This window comes from Poecile atricapillus, chromosome 3, assembly GCF_030490865.1.
Source record: "Poecile atricapillus isolate bPoeAtr1 chromosome 3, bPoeAtr1.hap1, whole genome shotgun sequence".
NCBI lineage: Eukaryota > Metazoa > Chordata > Aves > Passeriformes > Paridae > Poecile > Poecile atricapillus.
The window spans coordinates 61412633-61427285 of NC_081251.1; the positions used below are offsets into that span (position 1 = coordinate 61412633).

The window sequence follows — 14653 nt, forward strand, 5'->3', positions numbered from 1 at the left end:
TTTTCATGTTTAGATATAGCAAATGGCTCCAGTTCAGGAGGATATCGCCCCCCTCCCAGAACAAAAGAAGTGATCATCAATGGACAGACAGTGAAACTAAAATATTGTTTTACTTGCAAGATTTTCCGCCCACCTCGTGCCTCACATTGCAGCCTTTGTGATAACTGCGTAGGTGAGTAAAAAAAAAGATATGGCATATGTTCTATTTAGTAGCTTATATATTGTTATGGATACTTTTCATAGGAGATGGAAAAAAAATCAGTTAGTGACAAGATTAGTCATGAGGTGACTTGCTTTGTTCATCTTCCTTTCCTACAAGATCTGTTAAGTGGTAAGAATTTTAGAGGAGGCAGAAAAGGAAACTTGGCCTAGCAGATGTTGCTAGTCTAAGAAGGGAAACTATTTTCTGATGCATACATCTTTCCTAACCTGCCCTAATGACAAGGAACACAAACACACCAACTCAAACAAGGCCACATATAATGTGCAATGACCTTTCCAAGCTTTTTGAGAGTCTCAGAATTGTTTTCTTCACCAAACTAAATTGAGGGCAAGGAGCTGCTTCTCCAGTTCATTAGTAACCAACTGTAAGGCACAGTTCAAATGGTTAGGCCTGTATGACCAAAATACACACTGTAGGTGATTCTTACCTTTGAGCAGTTTTATGACTAGAAGTACTTATGTCAGAATCCATAAGAAATTACTGGGCAAACATGCTATTTTGAGAGTAAGTACATGTTGCCAGGACCTAAGCATATTTTATAATTATAGGGTTGGGCTTTTTCTCTCTGACTATCTTGTCCTTTCTCATTACTATTTCCTGTGGAGGTCAGACAAGGTGATTAAGATATGCTTGGATTTAAAAGCAAACCAAAAAACCCCTACCAATCAAATCTGAGCAGTTTCCAGTTAATTAGATCACATTTGCAGTTTAGTGCAGTTGATTAGCACACTGTTGAGCCTGGATCTTATGCATTCAAGAAAATAATGTAGAAAGATGTCTCCAGCTGAGAAATGTAATTGCAGCATTCAGCAGTGATATTTTTAGATATAAAGCAGTCATTGGAAGAATTGGAGTTTTATGTTTAGATGGTACTCATTTAGGGAGTACACTTACATCAGACTGAAAAGCTTATTAGCCTTTGGGCCCTATAGAATTGATTTGTATCTGTAGATGGTTCCTTCAGTAAATAAATTTTTCTGATGTGTTAGAATTTTGTAAGTGTTGCAAAAGCTATTGAGCAAGTAGAGATGTTTATGAATGGCAGTTGGCACATTTTTCAGAAAAATATTTTTAGCAAATGTGTAACCTGAACATTAGAGTGTAGTGATATTACTCAGCAAACTGGGTAATACATAAATACAGTTGTTGACCAGTGTGATAAATAAAAGTTGAAAATCTGTTGTCTTTACCAAGAGAGCAAAAATAAGAGCAACTTCCCCCTTGAAGCTTATTTTACAATAAAATTTTGTTTTTTTAATGCAGTGGTATGAAGGGTTTTCTGATGGGTTATTCTGTAGTCTGTGTCCTTTTCATACCACATCTGGAAAACCTATTCTGTAAAACATAAAAGTAGTGATGGCAGGGAAACAACTTACACAGTCTTCTGATCATGTCTGTGATGAAAAAACAGATGTGAATTATTATGAATATTTATCAGAAAAGAGTGAGGAAATGACTTGTATAACTGAGATATCTTTTCTGCTTATAAGATAAGGATGATCATTAAAATTTCCCCTTGCACATTTTTAAATTTGGAGTTACATGTTTTAAAGTAATTTAATGAATTTTCTATGGTTTTTCTCCTCAGTGTTTATAATGGGAAATGCAATAAATTGACTTTTTCAGGGTACACTGTATAGTAGCTTTGTTTTCTGGTTAGATACAGGTATTTGTCATATAAGTATTCAGGTGTTCTGAATGCAAAGAGTGAAATCTACAAGTACCTGAAAATAATTTTCTGTTAAAAATAAGTGTCAAGAAAATTGGATAGACCTGTGGAAATCTAACAATCTGCGAGTGTACACTTAATCAGAGTGTTATATAGTTTGCCACCACTCTTAAAATAGTATTGTCTGTATGATGATGTTTTTATTTAGTTTCTGAATAAATCTTTTATTAGCAATGAGTGTTCTTGTGCCACTGTTTGTTAGTTCCTTACTGGTTTAACTAAACCCATGGACAAGTAATCCTACTTCACACGCATATGGATATTTAAGTAACTTATGTTGTTTAAACATAACGTATTTAAGCAGCTCACTACCAATATGGCCACGCATTCCTTTTTACCACATAGTTTCCAAAGATTTTGCTGCAGTTACAAATCAGCTACAGAAACTCAGTGGTACAGGAATGGAGTCTGTCCTCAAACCAGCACTTACAGCTCAGAAAAAACAGTTTGCTACTTTTACCTAAAGGTGTCTTATGATACTTGGCAAATGAATGCAGTATGAAAGAGAGGTTCTTTCATTCTGTGTTTTCTATTAATGTTTTTATTCTGTGAGGAATCTATTGCAGCATTTTAAATATGTAAGTACATGCAAAAACTTACTCTTTTTTTTCTGTCTAATTGTTTAGTAAGCATATCTGGTACTTGACCTTGTTTGATTTTTGTTTCATCACAATTTTTTATAAATGTCTATGTGGTATTTCTAGATTAAAAAAAAAACAACAAATAGCTTAAAATAAGAAAAAAAAAAGAAGAAAATATCTAGTTTGAGTTCTAGCCATGGTAATACTTCAGACTCCTCTAGCTTTACAGTATTTTCCTAGTAGCGTCCAGAAAAATACCTATTTTCATACAAATGTAGTTTGTTCCGTTTATGTAATACCTTAAAAAATTGGAAATTGGTTGAAGAAGTGCTCCCTGAAGCACATACCTTGGGTGTATTCCTGATTTGCTTTCTTTACTGCCTGTGTGAATGTCAGTAGGAAGTTAGCCCCTCAAGGGTTTTCTGTACCATTATGTTGCGTAAGAATTACAAATGAGTTAAACATAACATGCATCTGAAAACAGGAGATAAAAACTTTAGAATAGAAGTAACCAAGCCAGACATAAATTCTGAGCTCAAGCTAGTTATTGCTGTGTTTTGACAAGAGGTTTTGATGGCACTATGTAATGCTAGAAGGAAGGCAGTGGTTGGACTTGCTTCTGAAATGACCTAATGGCAGCTTCTTAATTTATTTTTGGTCATTGCAACATCAACTGTGTAATATCCCTTTGTTTGGTTTGGTTTTAATAAAATAATTTTTGTTTTGTTTAATTCAATTTCTATAATGAAAGCTGAACAAGAAGCAGGTGGCTATATCTGAACAGTATGGGGAATTAATTTCCAAAGCGCACATAACACAATGTAAGACAAAATGAGAATTACCAGTGTGTTCTGGGGACAAGCTTTTCCCTATGGTTACTCCAGATACCACCATCATCCAGCCTGAAGAGCACCGGTTACTTCAAAAGCAGGCTGAGAGGTGGCATTGTAAAAGTTTGGCTTCTCTAATGCAGACAATGTTTTAATTTTCTCTGGACTTTGTAGTCCTTTATAATCAATGTGTATGTTGGGACTTTGGTTTCTTGGTTTTAATTGTATTCTGTAGCACTCTTTCTTCATTACCTTATTATTTCCTTTCTTGCCTTCACTTCATTTTCATGGCCTTTGCTTATTTCTTTCCTTACATTTCCTGCAGTGAATAGAGTATAATTTTCACTTCATTTTGAACCTGTTAAACCTTAGCTCCGGTTGTCTTCAAATGACTCTTTTGCTGAACAGTTATAAGCACAAATTTGGCTGCTATGACCATTCTTTTCTTTCTTCTTTCTTCTCTTATGCATTTTTCCCAGTTTTTACAGGTGAGAAGTGCCTTCGACTGTTTTTGTTTCGGTGCCCCAAAAAGGTAGAACAAGAAGCTGCCAAATGGGAGTACTCACCAGCACTCACAGAAGTGATATATTATTTATGATTGTGCCACTTACATAATTAGATGTACTTTGGAAATTCGGGGAGCGTGGCATATGTGTCAGGGCTTCTAAATCCTAAGCCAGTGGACTGCAAAATATGTCAGTCTCTTTATAAAAGAAAATCGTATTATAGGTTACTTAAGAGAGGTTATGACTTACACACTGGTCTGCATATGAAAAAATGCAGAGATGATCAGAACATCTGACTGTAAATGATGTTGTAAACCTCAAGGTGTCAGAGTAAAAATGAAAAAGAGAAATTACTAGTTAAAATTAGAAACCTAAGAAAATAAACACTTATTTACTTTCAGTGCAATAAGAATTTGCAAAATGGTTAAAAAACTCAAATTCAGTAAAAGACCACAATGGAAGCATGTAAATAAATATGCTTTCCTGTGGAAAAGAGAGAAATTCATCCATAAACTTTGTGAATGCTGTTACTTGGTAAGGATACTATGCTTTCTCTATGGACAAATACGGGGGTTTTAAAATCTCTTCCCCCACATTTGGGTCTGTGTCAGGTACTCATCTGGGTATGTACTCGAATGGGTATGTAATGAGATACTATTAAGCAGTGAGGTCCTTCACTTTGCACTCTTTGTACCTCTCAAAGAGCAGCCATTCTAAACTTCTGCTGCTGCCTTTGAAAACGTCACCAGTAATGTGCATAAAGTCAGAGGAGTTTGTTAATTAGTCAGCATTTATTATTGGAGGGTGCAGTGAAGTGATCTGTGTGACAATACAGTTTAATTACTATGAGCTATCCTAGGGCAATGGCTGGATGTTTTCCTAATAAATCAATTGCTATTTTTATTTTGAAAATTAAGCACGTTTATTTTCTTGTTGTGAATAGCAATAGTCTGCAAGCATTGAAGTTGATTAGCATGCAAAAAGTTGTCATTGCAACTTATTTTCTTAAAACCCCACCCAAATATCTTAGCTGTCTGGAACACTTTAAACAGTCATGAAAGTGAAACACATGTTAAGTAGCACTTGTGTTTGTTTTTCTGATTGACTTTTTGTTGTAGATACCCATGCACATTATTAACATTTAATTAATGGAGGCCCATCTTTCCTGATGTTACATTACTGTTTCAGTTTGCACCACCTTATAGAGATTAGTGTCCAGAGTGTAACTTGGAGCAAACTTTTGGTAAGTATTTCCCAAATGTTAGCATGAGGCCAGAAGATGCTTTCTTTCTGTTTGGTTTTCATGGGGCTTTTTGATTTGGAGTCGGTGTATGAAAACATTTAAGCTCAGTGATTTAAAGGATCCATTGTGCATTGTCCACAACAGATGTTCTAAAATAACACCAGTGTGCATATAAATGTAACTTGCAATTGATCTTTTGTTGCTTTTTTCATTTAAATTTTTTTACTCAAATTTCATTCCACAAAAGTAACAGCAAAGGTATTGTCAGGGGAACAACTGTCAGGCAGGTGAATGGTGTGTAAGTTAAATTGATCCAAGTATTTGATTGCTGTTGCCATTTGGTGGCAAATCCCATCAGTGGGGATGTTTTTTTAAGTATTATTAAATAAAAAATTTTCTTAGGAGTGATGATTTCAGTTGGTGAAACTGAGTTATCAGAGCTAAGGACAGTTTTTATGAATATGTTATGATTATGGGATATAAATTTTTGGTATGTTAAATTATTATGTATTTTGAACTGACTGTAAAGGACTTAATGTAATTGTTATATTTGCTTTTGTGCATGTGTGCATCACTTTCAGCTGTTGGGATTGGACTGGTGTGTCTTAGAAGAAAGTAAATACTTTTTGTAGTAAAATATATTTCTTGTGTGGACTTCTAAAATCCTCGTTTGTTTTCTTTTCAAGAGCAGTCAAATTCTGAAAGTACTATTTGTCATACAAAATGTAAAGTCAAGAAGCCTGAATAGATGTGGTCATATCATGACATCATAGTCCTTCAAAAAGCTTTAATTGTCATCATTATAAATACATGCAGATGTCAGTCTCTCTACATAATTACTCAGTGTGACTCCTTGACAATGGGCATTGTAGTCCTGTGTTGTACTACTGCTACTATCCAAAGTAATTTTGAGTAATCCTGGCCCAACTGGTGGAGCTGTAATGTGACTTCTTACTGAGGCAGGATTTGCACAGTGGGCTCTTGACTCTTTCCAGTCATGGGATACACGTTTGCATGTTTTAAATAAAGAAACATTCAGGGAATGCCTTAGGTTTGTGTCTTTGCCCTACAGTGCTTCACTTGCACAGGGTGGAAAAATTACCAAGTGAATTCTAACTTGTGCTCACTGGTAACATGACCTAGATATTTCTGTACCTGTCGACTTCTTGTCTTTGAGTCCTGCCTTTACACTGAGCTTTAGAAAATATATGCTGGTGTGCAGTGATCCAGCTGAGCAAAGAAAAAGGGAAACAATAAATGCTGCAAACTGAAGGGCCAAGCTGTCCTGCAAATGTTCCATTTAAAAATGCTTCTGCATTCCTTGTAAATTATTGGGCTTTCATGAGATGTTTTGAAAAAGGAAGGAAAGCATTTGGGTCATTTTGTGCATGGTTTCCTGGAGTGTAATGACTGAAAAATGGAAGCAGAACATTTAAGTATTTAGAAGTCTACATGCTGTGCTGTGGAAAAGTAGAGATTTGACTCTTTGGTTCTGAGCAGCAAGGAACATGCTTTGGTGTGGCTTCTGAAGGAAACACTGCATGTGAAAGACCATGGCTTAGTAAAATGGGAAATGTTCTCAGGCTTTTTTTTAATCTGAGATATCCAACAGTTAATGCTTCTTATGCAAGTTTTAAATACAAATATTTCAGGTAAGGTAAAAAATTAGGAATGTCTAAAGTACAAAGTATAATGTTTTTCTGTCATCCAGTTAGCATAGATTTTTAGGTGCATGTTAATCAGAGCATTTGGGTGAGTGTTAATGAGACCACTGAGTCGTGCTAACAGCTTGCTGCTTCCAAAGGGATTTGAATGGCATCTCTTCTTTTTTTTTTTTTTCCTTATTTCCATGATTCTTTTCTTTGTGCTTGTTCACAGAGCATTTGGTAACACACACACACACACAGCCATTGGTAAGTCAGTTTTTCTCACTCATCAATGAGCAAAATAATTCCTTCTTCTTTCCTGCCAGTCCAGGGAACTGACCTGATTCATCATCAGCTTACACAATGAAAGAAGGAAGTGGGATGAAGTGGCAGGCAAGGCAGCATACAACCATCTCTTTCACTGCTACTAAGGTTTTAGACTGGCTCAATTATCTTAGGAAGCCTCATCCTTTGGATTTAGTTACGGGGGTGCTGGCTATCCTCAGAAGTTATTATTTAAATTCAAAGATGCTGATCACCTGGGAAAGAGTAATGAAACAGTCTTTGTTACTGACAGTTCCTGAAAGTTCTTACCTCTTTGGTTTTCTGTGACTTGTACGGCAGCATTTTTAGTCTCCGTTTACTCATCTCCTCTTTTCATTGATGCTTTACCTCATACACTATTCACACTTTTTTTTTCAGTCTTTTTTTGTTTGCTTCAGGTTTTGCTCTCAGATCCTGAAAAATTAATCAAAACTGGATTTCTCCTGCAGTTGTGATAGCTGCTAACCTGTAGTAAGATTGATGTCATAGCTGGGCTGAATTTACACTTAGCTGCTTCTGAAGGTGTTACTTCACCCCTTCTCTGGCAGTGTGTTCCCAGTGCTTCACTTGGGCCAGCCTTAGTGTTTGTCTGATGAGGTGATCTGAGGAGAATAGGCAAAAGCAAGCCATAGTTTTAGGTTCATCTGGCACTGTCAACCTGCTCCCTGCAGGGTAAAATGAACACTAGGCTTGGCCTAAGAATGGAGAGCCATGAACACACAGGCAGAAGACTTCACAGAAATGCTGAAATGGTAGAAACTGGACCATCTGTTCTATCAGTAGTTCTTGATTAGGTAGATAGAAGATACAGCTGTAACATCAAGAAGGCAAATGTCTTGCTGCTTTTCTTTAAATTTGGGTGTAGGAGGATGATATATCACAATGTTTCTATCCATAGAGTGCTTCAGCTTCTTCCTTCGAGTTCTAATACACTTATATTAGCAGGAGTTTATATTACCAATGTTTTAATTGTGTTTGCCTCAAATATTTTTACATTAACCTTGCCACAAATGTTTGTTTGAATACAATAGTATGTTAACTATCCAGAACTGCAGTTGTCACCTCTTAACAGTCTGTTCTTCACAACAAGAAATTGCATTTCTCTTTGCTCTGCATTTTAAGTTCACGAGGGATGGAATTCCAGTTTTTCTCAGCATCAGTAGTTTTTAATTTCTCAATGAAATTGTCCTAATTTTGCTGACAACATTGTCCAAGCGGAGATGTCAGATAGATCTTCCTTTACAAAATCATTGATTGTTCAGTTGTCAGGCATCTGGAATGCTGGAGGTGAGCTTTAAGACATTGTGTTACTTCTTCATTAGTACTTATTAGGTTGTGTGTTTTTCTAAGGAAGAGGACACAGCTCCACATTTAATAGATTTTTGTATTTCTTTACAGCATTAGAAGTTTCTGCTTAGTATATGTCTCTTCATTTTGTGAGGGCTGGCAGTTTTCTCTTGCATTAATAACTAAGCAGAGCAGCTCACAAGCTGTAAGGCTGTTATCTTTAAATTGCATTTACATATTTGTGTTCTGCTGAGTAGAATAATGTCTTGCCTTTTAATATACTGTTTTGTGGCACATCACATGCCTTTCTATTTTTTGACTGAGAAAAATGAGACCAAATTTATTTATCATGAGATACATGTAAACCTTTTAATATGCCTCCTTTTTCATTAGAGTTGATTCCAGTTTAATACTGTAGTATTGTTTTTTATATCCAGCATTTTTGGTCCATTCCTCCTTTGTAAATATCTTAGGTAGTTACTCAGCTTCACAATGACCAGTAAGGTATTTATTGAGAAAGCAGAGCCTTTCAGTTCACCAGGAAAATTTGAAGATGGAAATTGAAGAGGACTGACAAATAGGTTAAAAACACCAAGTCAGTCTTCAGTAAGGAGTATGTGTATGTATAGGAACATGAGTTTATAGATAGATGAGTTGTGTGTATGTGCACGTTTTTGTCTGCATTTATCTGAATCCATCAAGTAGATGTCTGCATATATCTAAATGTTGTGTCATGGCTAGAAGCAGCTTTATGTCAATATAATTGATTTTCTACTGTGTCAGCATAGAAGAGAATGAATCTGTATATACGGAATTCATCTTGCAAGACACGTAATGTATTTTTTCGGCAGTAGGGTACAAAAGTACCCTAGGATTCTGCTTTTCAAAATGGCTCTGTAGCTGAGCTGTGCTTCTTTGCAGTGTTGTTTACTTATGAGTTGTATGTATGAATTAATTTAAATTGAGTGTTTATCAGAATATGAAGGCTCATTCAGAAGTACAGATTTAAAGACAAGCACTTTTAAAAAGCAGTATCAGTTTATTTTGGGAATACAACTGTAGTGCACTGAGAAAAGGTAGTATCACCTACCCAGAGTGTTTAGTTCTTGGTATTCTTAGCAGTACTCACTCAATCAAAGTATTCTGAAGCCTTATCCTAAGAAAGTTCAGTAACTTCACCTTGAATAGCCCTCTTGGAATTTGAAACAGATTTATGGCAGATTTATGTGGTCCAAACAGCTGTCATGCAAAACCATTTAGAAAAAAAACCCCCAGATTTCTGGTGGACTCAGAAATCCGTTGTGCATGTGGTTTTTACTTTTTTTAAATGAAGATAATACTAAGCAAATCCTTCAAGAAAAACCTCTAATGTAGGCCTTTAACATAAATCCATAACTAAAATAAGCTGGTGTACTTGGTCAGATGTACCTTTCTATCATAGGGCTTAAAGGACTTCGGATTTATAGCTTGCCTTTCCTGTGGAATTACAAATAGTTTGATAGTGCATCAGTGGAGGCATAAAAGTCACAGAAGACAAACCAGGATTTGGACAAGGATCAGAGAGTAAAAGAAAGTGCATGAATGCATCTGTCTTATGATCTTGGGTTTGATTTTAAAAAAACTTAAAATTCTGTCAGTGTAATCTCTCCAAAGTAAAGTTAGGAAATGCAAGTTTGTTTCCTGGCAATAACTTTTTCCATTACTAAGCATACTGGGACATGGAAGGTGGATCCACGCTGCCTGGGGAGAAGCAGAGTAAACCATGTCTTCTGCTGCTTCCCAGCACTGAGGCACTTCCCCCATATTGCTTGTTTCTGATCCACCCTGGCCTTTTCCTATCTCATGAACGAGTTCTCTCAGGGAGGTAAAAGGACACAGAGCCTATAGTGCAAAGGGTTAACAGAGCATGCAGATTACATCTACCAGTCTTTATACCATGTGTTTAAATTTTAACATTTGAAAAATGTTGGATGTGAATGATTTTGCTATTTATAATGATCTTGTATGACAGCACGAACTCCAAGTGGAAAAATAGGTGGTCTAGAATGAAGAATATCTTGAGCAAAGCAATAAAAGGAAGTGGGAAGGTGTAAATATTTCATGCTCCATAATGGATGGATGATATGGTAGTAGGCATAAGTCAGAGATGTGATCATGACAGATGTAAAGGAAAGAACCTCAGAAATTCCAATTTTGAGTCGAAGATGCACTGAAGGGGAAAAAACCCACCTTGTTTTGAAAAACTCAAATACAACTGAGTTGCTAATGCTCCATGTGACAATGGATAAATACATGCTTGCTGGTCTGACTGCACAATTTGTGACAGTAAGGCTGTTAGTTCAACAGGAACTCACCTCAGCCATGCTTTGATTTCTTTAAAAACTGTAAGGTTTCATTCAAGTACTCCTTTTTTTCTTTTCTATTTTTTGTTACTTTCTAAATAATAACTTCTCTGTGGCTACTTTGCAAATGCCAGTTAAATCATGAGTTTTAATATAGTATTCAGAGAGCATTTTTTCAAATAAACAGCATTTTATTAATTGTTTTCCATTTTTTTTTCTTCTGCCTCTCATTTCAGAACGGTTTGATCACCACTGTCCCTGGGTAGGCAACTGTGTGGGGAAAAGAAACTACAGATTTTTTTATATGTTTATTTTATCTCTGTCCTTTCTGACAGTCTTTATATTTGCATTCGTTATCACCCACGTCATCCTTCGTAAGTATGCTGGTGAAATCAGATTACGTATGTAGCCATTTGCTTGAGTTTTTTAAGTTAATATTTTGATCATTCAGGGTTTATTTATTTATTTATTTGTTTATTTACCTTTTCTCTGAAGCTTCACAATCCCCAGTGAGTCCCATTCTGGTCTATAGTAGGCACTGTTCATAGTAGTCATTGGCCTGGCACTGGCTTTACCTTAATGCAGTCTTAATTTTTTTAATTTTTATTTATTTTTTAATTTTTTTTGGTCCTTTTATGAATGATTTATTGGGAAAGCATCACATACACTGTATGTTTAAGTAAATAGGTAGTATCATTTACCTAAAGAACTTCCATGTGCTTTTTTAACTGTAAGCATGGGTCACTTGCCATCCAGACAGAGGTAAATAACTAGAATTAGTAATACCAGATTACTATACATTTTATAGTTTGCTGTTTAGCTTTACACCATTCTCAACCCTATTTTAACACGTTATTTTCATTTGCATAGACATTCTGAGAATAACCAATGCATAAATAACCAATTCATAACAGAGTGAATCAGAAATATTACTGAAACTGGTTTTATTTGTATTCTGGGTTGTGTTTGAGGTCAAAATTCTTTTTGACACAGTCTTTTTCCATACCCCTAACTAATTTTGCTGGCTCCTATATGATGATGGTGACATTTATGACAGGTTACATGACTTGTCTTTAGATACCTTTTGTATGTTAGGTTTTTTTAACCCACTCTCACTAGAAGAGCGTTCTATATTTTTCACTAATTATATAGGCTATTGCCTTAAAGAGTGTTTCTTTAACCACTTTGGAAATGTGATGTGTTTATTGCTTTGTGTTCTATAGTGCAACAGAAACCTGATAGAAATAATAATTTCAGTATATAACACATTTATAAAGTTAACTTGATAATAATATATTCAGAGAATGTTTTATTGAAAAAATATGTCAGATTGTGCTCAGTTTCCAAAATTGTTTACAACATGCAGAGAAAAGTTGTATTTTAAAGAGCAGAATTCCTGCTCTGACTTTTTCTTCACAAAACTGTGATGCAAGTGCGGAGAGGCTAGAAATGGGATATGTAATTTTGAGATACAGCATTTCTAATACCAGTTGAAAAAAGCAGAGATAAGACATATATATAGTTTAAAAATGGAAAACTATTAGGAAAAGAACACTTGTCATTAATACTTCAGTGCTTGTTATTTATCTGAGCATGCATGAGCATATACATAGACACCTTTTACATTTAAGAAGAAAGACGTGTTTTTTCTGCAATCTTTGCTAGCATTCAGTAGTTGAAAACATTCCTACTCTGACAACATAAAGCTGTTTTTGACACTAACACTACCTTCATTTCACAAGGACTTCAGTGCTTTTTCTTTAATTTTCAGTATATGAGTTATCAATATAACATCAGTATTTCATTTTTTCATGTTAAGTAGGTTTATCTAGTGGATTTTAAATTTACAGTGTCCATACCTAACTCTTGAGTATGATTTAGACAAAGAATGGAGTAATTAATTGTGTCTCTGCATGGTTGAGAAGCACTTAAGCATTGTGTAGGTGTTATAGATTATGTATAGTAAATGTTAAATTTATATATAGTAAATGTTAAATGCTGAATTACCTGTCAGCTGCAAAATATTCTTGCCATGGAGGTTCATCTACTTAGGAAAAACATATTTAAGCTCTAAAGATTGGTCAGTCCTCAAGGGCAATGGGAGCAGGTATGAAATGTGATTAGTTCCTTGATGTTTAATTGATATACTGGAGCTTCAAGTCTAGCTCTCAAATTTGTCTGCTATAGTCTTGACAGTGTTCAAAGGAGTTCTATACAAATAAGGTTTTCTTATCAATCCATTCTCTTTGTGCCTACCATACCTCTAGAAGTCCTCCTGTCCACCTTTCTAATAATTACCACTTAACAATTTGTGTTCTGTTCTGTAGCTCTTCAGTTCTTTAGCTGATGCTAACTGTCAAGCAGGATTCTCAGTTACTTAATCTGAACCTTTGCTCTTGGCATAGACTACCTTTTGTTAGTGTGGCTTAAGGAGGGATTAGTTTTTAAACCTTCGACTATGACCTTCCTAAAATATTTCAAAGTCATACATAAGACCTGGCAAAATTATTTTAATGCCTCTTGATTTTGACAAATTTTTAAAGTTTGTATATTTTTATAATACATTTTGCAATCTGGCATTTTATAAATTTTGGTGGGCCTAAGTTGTGATGAGATACAAGACATGTATTTTTTTGTTTTCTGTGGCCTTCTGAGGCGTATGTTGGAAATTTGTTCTTTCTAGGTTTAAGAATATGTGCACATAACATTATTGAAGATAATAAAACTAATTTTTAAATCTGAAGGTACTGTCTTGAAACATTTTGTTCCCTCTCCCCAAGTTGAGCACATTTCCAGTAATAATACCTGTCTTTACAGTTACTTGTCTCTGTTAGAGGCATCAGTATTTCAAATGCTTGTTGCAGTGAAGCCTTCACCTTCTGATGTTTTGAGCACTGCTTGGAAGAGTGGGACCCAGCAGTAGGGTATAGAAATCACACCTATCTGCTGCCATTGCCATTAAGGATGCTAAAAATAGTCAGAAGGCAGGGAAAGTTCCTTTAGTTTTGTACCTTGAGACTAAGAACCAATCATAAGAGTCTGAAAAGGCTCAGAAATACAAGGTAAGTAACTTCCCACTTGTAACAATAAACAGTAAAATTGACCAGATAGGTCTAGAGAATTATACATATATTTATTTATTCTTGTCAAGACAAGATTCTTTTCCCCATACAGATCTTCAGATGAATTAAACTAAGTGGAAAATTTTTGCTGTGGGGAAAACTTTCAGCCTGATGCATTTAAATCATTTATGTTATACAGTAAAGTTCAAACTGTGTGCCTGTAGCTATGTCACATTAAGTCAGTTTATACATAAAATTCACTTGTTGCAATCAGCAAATTGTCAAATCACCCTTTGTTATTAATATCTCATGGTTATGGAACCCAAATGCTTTTTTACTTTGCATGCTTCTGCATTTCTAGTTGATGGGCTCATGCTTCTTTTGAGCTCTTTTCAGCTACTAGATTGTCTTTTATTTGCCCAGAGTCAACAGTAACCTATTAGAAAAATCTTCTGTGTAGGTGCAGTAGGAGCAGAATTATAATCAAGAGAGCTTTGCTTCCAAAATAAAGGATAGAAAGTTGGGAATCTGAGTTTATAAAATAAACTTTCCAAGTCAAAAAGTTACTTTGAAAAATAGTGTTTCAAAATGAAAGAGGGAGTTATAATTTTTTTTGTTTCCATATTAGGTCTGAAAAGAACAGGGGTAGTCAGAAATGTTTTCATGGGAAAGTATGTGTGCATCAATTTGGTGTGACTGAGAAAATATCCTGCAGATGCTAAACCTAATAAGGTGCTCAAGGGCTTTTTTGATGTTGTTGCTGCTGAGCAACATATTCTCAGATTCATATTAGTGAATCTGTTCTATGATTATTTGGTTATCTTCAAATGTTAATTGTTTTAGCTATAGTAAAAACAGCCCATAGTCCAGTTTCTTACTT

The 14653-nt window shown here is 35.2% G+C and overlaps 1 protein-coding gene across 6 annotated transcripts in view; it reads left to right on the top strand.

The window, feature by feature from the left end:
• The window catches only part of ZDHHC14 (zinc finger DHHC-type palmitoyltransferase 14), a 94056-nt gene that overhangs the window by 62285 nt on the left and 17118 nt on the right, over positions 1-14653 (top strand). For all 6 annotated transcript variants that reach the window (XM_058834503.1, XM_058834502.1, XM_058834505.1 and 3 more), the window contains 2 exons: positions 14-172; positions 10948-11085. In XM_058834503.1, coding sequence (XP_058690486.1) covers positions 14-172; positions 10948-11085 — 297 coding nt within the window. The remainder of the gene's footprint in view (positions 1-13; positions 173-10947; positions 11086-14653) is intronic.